Source organism: Belonocnema kinseyi, chromosome 6 (assembly GCF_010883055.1).
Source record: "Belonocnema kinseyi isolate 2016_QV_RU_SX_M_011 chromosome 6, B_treatae_v1, whole genome shotgun sequence".
NCBI classification, from domain to species: Eukaryota; Metazoa; Arthropoda; class Insecta; order Hymenoptera; family Cynipidae; genus Belonocnema; species Belonocnema kinseyi.
The window spans coordinates 1,950,424-1,958,409 of NC_046662.1; the positions used below are offsets into that span (position 1 = coordinate 1,950,424).

At 32.9% G+C, this 7,986-nt stretch overlaps 1 protein-coding gene across 1 annotated transcript; it reads right to left on the bottom strand.

Annotated features, from left to right (window-relative positions):
• Positions 1-2,020: 2,020 nt before the first annotated feature.
• LOC117175147 (39S ribosomal protein L51, mitochondrial) lies at positions 2,021-6,950 on the bottom strand. The gene is made up of 2 exons (XM_033364735.1): positions 6,782-6,950; positions 2,021-2,619 (listed from the first exon to the last, which is right to left on the bottom strand). The coding sequence occupies exon 2, from the start codon at positions 2,616-2,618 to the stop codon at positions 2,124-2,126; it is 495 nt and encodes a 164-aa protein (XP_033220626.1). The 5' UTR covers position 2,619; positions 6,782-6,950; the 3' UTR covers positions 2,021-2,123.
• Between the last annotated feature and the right edge of the window lie 1,036 nt (positions 6,951-7,986).

The following is a 7,986-nucleotide window of genomic DNA, read 5'->3' on the forward strand; positions in this document are numbered from 1 at the left end:
TAATTTGTCATAAGGACAACCGCAGGATTTCGCCGGGAGCGGGTATTAATCTGAAAAATTGCACCCGCTATATTAAGGTACTATATCAGATGGGAATATGCAAGCTGTCATTCTGGTTCCCCGCCAAATTCAAAATAGCTAAATTGATATTGAATTATATAAATACACTTACATGATATAGATTATTTATTTTTAAATTATACTGAAGCATTGTTATCAAAACATAAATTATAAATAAAATTACATATGATATAATATATGAAATATTTAAATTCGACTATATGATTTTCTAACCCACACATTTGCCAAAAAGTAGCTCTTGCACAAATTATAATTGCAAACGAAATTTTACTCAGTTTATAAATAGGCGAGCTTTAAAATTATAATCATATGATTTTTTAAATAAATATGAATAATTCATAAAATTATAATAGATTATAGATGAAACATCAATACAATACTTTTCCAAGAGTTTATTATGATAGCTATTTATATTTCACATTATATGTTCTTTTTATTTGCAAAAAAATGCTCACAGGCAATTTAATTACATGTAAACATAATCTTCAGACCCCCTATATTTGAATTATATTGCCATAGTCATAAATATTAGTAATAACTTCGCAAAATCTTGAATTTAAATTTGGTTTCCATTTGTCGCGTCTACAATTTATTATCCACATGGACAGTCTTTCTCTTCGCCCTAGTGGAAAACGGCGAAGTTTAAATCCATCCTCGCTTCTATTTTTACAAAACCGAGCACTGCAGCAGACCATTTTTCTTATATTCTAAACATAATTTTAATTGAAATATACGACACGCTTATCGCACTGTTTCCCGCGAACTGTCCAGGAACCAGAATGACGTTTGCATATTGCTGTCTAATAAAGTACCCTAGCCATACATGGATAATAATGTCAGAGGCTCAGTGTGAGTGTCAGAGCGAAGGATAAAGGGAAAGAGAGCGGCGCGCGCGAGAGGCAAGAGGGAGAGAAGTGGAAGCTCTACTGAAAATTCCTATATAGGAATTTTCAGTAGGGAGAAGCGAGGCAGATATAGAGAGAGCTCGAAAGAGTCAGTCAGTGGGAGAAGCGAAGGAGAGATATAGGAGAGGAGGCGTTACCGTTAGTAGAATCTACTTAGTAGCCCTGCGTATGATTTCTCTTAATCTCTCAATATTTATCAAGTTAAAAATTTCAAATAAATTGCTTTTAAAAAATCGGAACGCAAGCTTTTATCAGTTTGAACTGCGTAAACATAAAACGGGATCTATGATCTCTTTTCAAAATTGTAACTCATCCAATAACAAAAATGTTATATGGACGCTGGTCTCATTCAAAAAAGAAGAAACCGATTGAATATGACGCTGCTTAATTTGGACATTGTAAATTCGGAGCAGTTTATGAAACTTATCGACTCACATGCAGGGAAGCGTTCACGTGTTATGTAACATTAAAAAGGGGGAGGGGTTTCGTGTTTCATTTCGGTCCGTTTTATACGTGTGTGGGACATTTTTACCAGAATAACGTAACATTTTCAATTTACAAATGTCCTGCACCATCAATTTTGTTTTTCAAAATTACTAATTGAATAATTTTACTTCATAAAATTTATTTCCTAATGTTCTTAAACATTATTGATGGAAGAGAAAATTAAAATTGTAAATGATTGTTTTGCAATTAGAAATAATTCTGTTCTTAAAATTTAGCTACCATACTATAATTCATTTTTTTTATTTTTTGGGATTTACAAATTTGTTAAGTACACTAAATTTTTCAGGATGTAACGAGAATGAGAAACTTGTTCTTAAGATTTATGGGGAAATTTTAAATAATTGTTTTGTAATGAATCACAAGAAAAGTTAAACAAAAAACAAAAAAACATTTTAAAGATTATTTTCTCCAATCTTGACGGAATGGAAAAGATTTTGAAGCAAAATGTCGGCAATTTTGTCATTTTAATAAGTGATTGAGGAGAAACTTTGTTGATTGCTGTGTCGCTCGAATAATGTCAACTCTGCTTTTTAGTAGCCGGGAAATAGTAGTAATAATGATAATAATTTTATTCTTAGTTTAGAATATTACAGAGAATACAAATAACAGTGCAGTGTGTAGTGTTTGGAATTAGTGTTTTTCCCACATTCCAGTTCTCGTTTTCCGGTTAAGGAATTTGTACAAATATCTGATACGTTTGTGCATCTCATTCCACTTGGTGGGTCTTGCACGGGGGAAAATGCCTCTCTGAAGCATTTTTCGTTTTCGAACCAAGACCTGATACTCGTTGCCACTGACGCCTCTCAGCCAGACCGGAAGATTGTACAGAATTCTCGTCGGGTGCAGACTGTCGTTCCCCAGGATGTCTATGTAGTCATTTTGGCCAAAGAGAGCTCTCTTCTCGGACCAGAAATCTTTCGGTCGATATATCGGCATCGCGCGAATTCTCTCATTACTCTCCCGAGCCAAAGTGCCTCTTTGATCAATCAATTCTCTGTAGCCGTATCTTCTGAGAAGAGGTCCTCGTGCCACTTTTTCTGCGTGGTATCTGTAACGCACGCTAGTCACCTGCGGCGGCATCCACCGGCGCATGCTTGCGAAGAGGCCCTGAGTGAAACTTGACATTCTGTCAATACAAAAAAGATCAATCAGTTCAATCATTCTTCATTAACAAGGCCTGTGTGTGTGTGTGTGTGTGTGTGTGTGTGTGTGTGTGTGTGTGTACAGTAGAACCTTGTTTATCCGAGCTATTTATGGACCAGCCCCCACTTGGAGAACCGGGAAACTCGGATAAAACGGATTTTTCAATAAAAAGAAGGTTCAGTATAATAAACTGAAATGTGCTTAAACAAATATTAAATTTTTGTACAATTACAAGTTTAAAAAAATCTTATAAACTCGTTCCCACGCGAAAAAGTAGCGTTTTGGGAATCTAAAAATGTATAATTAATTTTGACTCGTTATGCAGCTTCGTTACTCGAGTTCTAAAAAATCTTTAAAAAAATCTTGTTTGCCCAGCTTTTAAATTTTTCGGAATTTCAGTTTTGCTTTAGATTCCTGTGGTGGTCAAAAAAGTCTTTATAATTTTTTGTGAATTTTTTAAAATCATTTTTCTAAAAAATAGTTCCTAGTGTATTTTTGTCAAGAGATAGTTTTAAGCGACCAATAAAATTACTTTACTTACACAGACTGAGGTCTCGAAGACGATTAAACAATATTTCTACACTGTAAAATAAGATCTTTTCACTTTTTAATTATAATTATGCATGAAATAAATAAATTGTTCCAAAAGAAACAGTTTTGTCACTTTATTTTGCATGCTCAAACTTATCTCATTTATTTCACAAGTTTCGTATAAATTTTTCACTTCAATCTTCAAAATATACTTTTTTCAAACCTCGCTACAAAACTAATTTTTTCTTAAATAAACAATTAAAAACTATTGAAATGTAAAGAAGAGACCTTCAACTCAAGTCTTCCTGCAAGAATCAAGTAAGTCGATGCTTCAAAAAGAGTTGAAATGGCAAACGTTTTTCTAGGATGGGGTCCATTGGACCCCATGTGACCATCCCGTTATTCTTCGGAGGTGTGACCACAACGAGTTAAGATTTTTTTCAAAAAAGGAGATCAATGGAATAGGAATTATCTCTTACAAATTCATTGATTAAAATCCAAAAATTATTGAAAAGACTTTTTTTACCTCCAAAAATAAAATTTCTTTTAAAAAACTGTAATCAAGCAATCAAGCAATTTTGACATTCGATCCACCCTATTGTATATTTTCAGGTTAATTTTCGAGTTAATCTTCAACTCAAAGAGACACATTTCAACTAAAAATGGAATAAATAAATAAAATCAAATAAATAAAATAATTTTTAACAAAGCCTAGATGGGACAAAAGTTTTTTTTTTAAGATGCGTGGAACATTACAATGAAATGTTCGGAGAATTCCAAAAAATATTCCAGGTACGTTTTCTGAATCTTCTTTGGGAACCATCCCTGAATATTTTTCAGAATTCTCCGTACCTTCAATTGGGATGTTCAGAGAAACTTTTGTATTATCCGGGAGTAGCTTAAGAGGTGAACTCACTGTAGAGCACGAAAAAATAGACGTACTTAAGATTTTTTTCGATATATTGATTTTTCGCGACATGGTACACTTTTGAAAAAAGTTTAAAATTGCATGAAAAAATCGTTACAAAATTGTTTGTAAAAAAACTATGCAATATAAAAAAATCCTACACACGTCGCTGAAGAAAGCAATTTTAAATGGTTTTTAAATTTCGGATCAATCGGTTGCACGGAATTCTCAGCGCGGGCTTCGCGCTCGATTATGTATTTACCTCGTGCTACGCGCTCGTTCTCTGTACTTTACGCACATTCTTGCGCAACCCTTTTCAAATTAAAACTCAAAACATGCACTAATGTAATTATGCGATTGTGAATTCTCATTTGTTAAAAGAGTTTCGCTCGAGAGTTTGAGTGCATTTAGGGCGTGCGACTGATGGCTCTCGAACTTCGCGCTCGATTCTTGTATTTCTCCCACATTCATGCACAGACCTTTTAAAATCAAAGGTCAACAGATCGACAAGTGTAACTTCGTCATTGTGAACCGTCTTTTGTTAAAACTCTTTCGGCTTCAACAAACAGATTCTCATCACGTATCTCGTGCTTCGCACTCGATTTTGTCCCAAATTTCAACTTTTTTACATTTTGCTCAACACATTTATATCAGATATAATACACTTTTAAGTAATTCTGCCCAGGATTGCTTTTTCAGATATTGCAAAATAAAGAACAAATTGTATTTATCACAATTACTTTAATGCTTATTTTTTATTTTTCATTAAATTTAGTCTTAGCTACGCTGAAACATGTATCATTGCAATAAATTTATACGATTACAATTCATAATCGGCATGGAAATTGAAACATACTTATTCTCTTATTACCTTCTTCTTATTTATTTTATATTTTTAAACTCGTTTTCTTACGATTGAAGAAAAACGACGCTTCCTATCAAAAAAATATGCCCGCTTCGCGGGCACATTCTCATTGCGCGTCGCGCGCCAAGTTTAAGCGCGCGGGTACGCCCTCGCGCTTGGCGCTCGTTTTTCTACGTTTAATATATACACTCTGACTAAATTTCTTCAAATATTGTGAATACTATAACTTAAATCGAAAACTGTGATTTAAACTTCTGAGGAATTACAGCCATAAATTATAACTAAATTTTTTTCGATTTGATTTTAAACGAGGGTTCTCAAAGCACCTACGGCTTTGAAGATTACATTTTCATTACGAAACTCGCGCTTCGCGCTCGATAATTCGTGTCCACTTCAAAAGGTTCATCAAGATAATTTATAAATCTTTTTAAAATCTCCTAAAAATAACGATTAAAACTTATGGATCTCTTACAAAATCAAAATTGCATATTTTTGAAAATGATTCAACTTTATGGAAATTTTCTCTAATTAAAAAAATTCATGATTATAGTTTCGAAAAAGATTTATTTTACCTCTAGTAGAAATTTGGATTGATATTTCCTGACCTATTAAAAAATTTGTTTTTCCTTTTTTAGAAAATTTTCCAAATGTTGAAAAGCATATGAATTCTTCAAGTTTTATCGAATTTAAAAATGTCATTAGGATAATTTGCAATTCTTTTTGGCGTGTTTCAGAAAATTTGACAACAATTTCTAAAACTCATAAAAAATTTTTATTCAAATTTTGAAAATGCTCTACATTTTTTAATTTTGATCGAAAATATCTGCTTAACGAACTTAGCCTTCATTTTGAGAAAATTAAGAAGTGTATCAAAGGCTGACTTGATTGGACAAATCTTTTAAAAGAATTTTGTCTTATTTATTCTCGTAGCCTGTATCATTTGTACAGAAATTGATTTATTTTTTTATTTTGAATTTCTCTTTTTATCAATAAAACACAAATAACTTATCCGATAAAAGTGATAAATTCGTAGATCTTTTTTAGGTGCACACTTTTTGTCGATCTATCTCTTTTTGCATCTTTCTTTGTTCTAACTTTTTGAATTTTTATAAAAAATGGCTGGTTAACGAATTCGATCTCAAAACGTCTACATTTCATGAAATCCGCAAAAGTCATTTTTCGCATAAAGCTAATTTACTACCTTCTCATTATGAATGAGAATGTAAAAATATGAATTCTCAAAGGAAGTTGCAATAGTTGATATTTCAACAAAGAAAGATTTTAATTTCAATCAAACACAGTTGAATTAAATAATAATAATAATAATAATAATAATAATAATAATAATAATAATAATAAGAATATTGAATCATCAACCAAAACAGAAATATTTGTAAGCAAACAGTTCCATTTTCAACGTAAATACAAAATCGAGCGCGACGCGCGTGAATCAACAATCGTGAGCCCAGCGTGCGATGAGAATATGCCCGTGCAAATGGCAGATTTTTAAAAATTAGTTTTAAGAGAAAACTAATGTTCATCTACGCAAAAATGTAAAAATGATTATACTTTTTATAATTAAGAGTAGTGGACATGTAACATCTATCAATTTTCGTGAGATTAATAAGATACTGATTAGATGAGAAAATCGTCAACTCTGTTGTGGTACAAGTCACGAAACTAATTCTCGCAATTCGCAAGTCATTATTAACACGTTCAAAGTATTTATTGTATTTTATTACGTTCACCCACTTTCAATGTAATTGTAGAAAATAACCTTAAAAAATATTCAAACTTCCTTGAAAATACTTAAAAAGTATAAAAAATTGAACCAAAACTAACCTATTGCTGATGTGGGATCAAAGAAAGATTCTTTCACATAATTCCACTAAAATCAATGTTATAGTGTTTTAATCTGGTCATAATCAGATGCAATTTCTTTATTACTCTATCTTCTCCGGTTTTTTTCCTCTCTGAACCGAGTTCACAGAGTTTCTGCTACGCACACCAAGTCCCCTAAAAAATAAGGTTACCCAGTAGCCCCTGCAGTGGAAGCACTGATATATACTTTTGCAGTTATTCACCTCCTTGTAGATGGCTCTACTGTAGGGACATAAGTGGGGGGGTAATATTTTCTTAAAATATCTTGGCACCGTCATTCTAGTGTTCACTGATGTCATGTTTTCGTCAACAAACTTCAAATTTTGCCAAGTTCAAAAAAGTTGTGTCTCGCCGTATGAACTGAAATCAGGACATTGAAAAATAATCACAGTTAAAGTAAATTGAAATGTTTGTGCTGTGCCAGGATGTCACTGATTTCACTTCTCTATTGTAATTCGAATAAATGAAATGTTGAAAAAAGCTTGCATTTCGTGTGTTACGTAATCCTTAATTTATTGGAGAATTATTGCAAAATTGTACAAATTTATGCCGAAAAATGGTACAGGAAACAGTATTTTCACATTTTTCGTCTTAAATTTGTGTAATTTTGAATTAATTAATTCGTTTATTTCCTCTAATTTTAATTCATGCAACACGTTCAAATAATATACAAGTTTACGTGCATGAACACATGGATACGCTTTAGTTTGCCACGTCCTTGTAGAGTGCGCTAGTGTCGCCATAAGTGGTCAAAAGCGCCCATGGGAGTCGACCCAGCCTGAGTGGGACCGACCCCGATCCGTGTCTAAAATCCAACGACATAAAGTACTGGACCATAAGCTACGGCTGTCTGAAGTGGACCAGGGAATAGAAAGAGAGAAAAAATCGAGAAAGTACACCTGTCGTTTTCTAAGGATGGTGATTGGTTCTACTCATCTTTCATCTGCTTTTATTCGAAAAAGATCAACTGACTGATCACCATCCTTAGAAAAGGAAAGGACTACATTCTAGATTTGTCATCTCTTTCTATTCTCTGGACTACTTCCGACAGCCTTAGCCAGCGGTCCATTACTATATGTCGATGCTAAAATCAAACGGATCTCTTTTTCTAACCTTTACAGATAGAAAGAGAGGTTCGTTCGATTTTAAACTTTGAAACACACTGA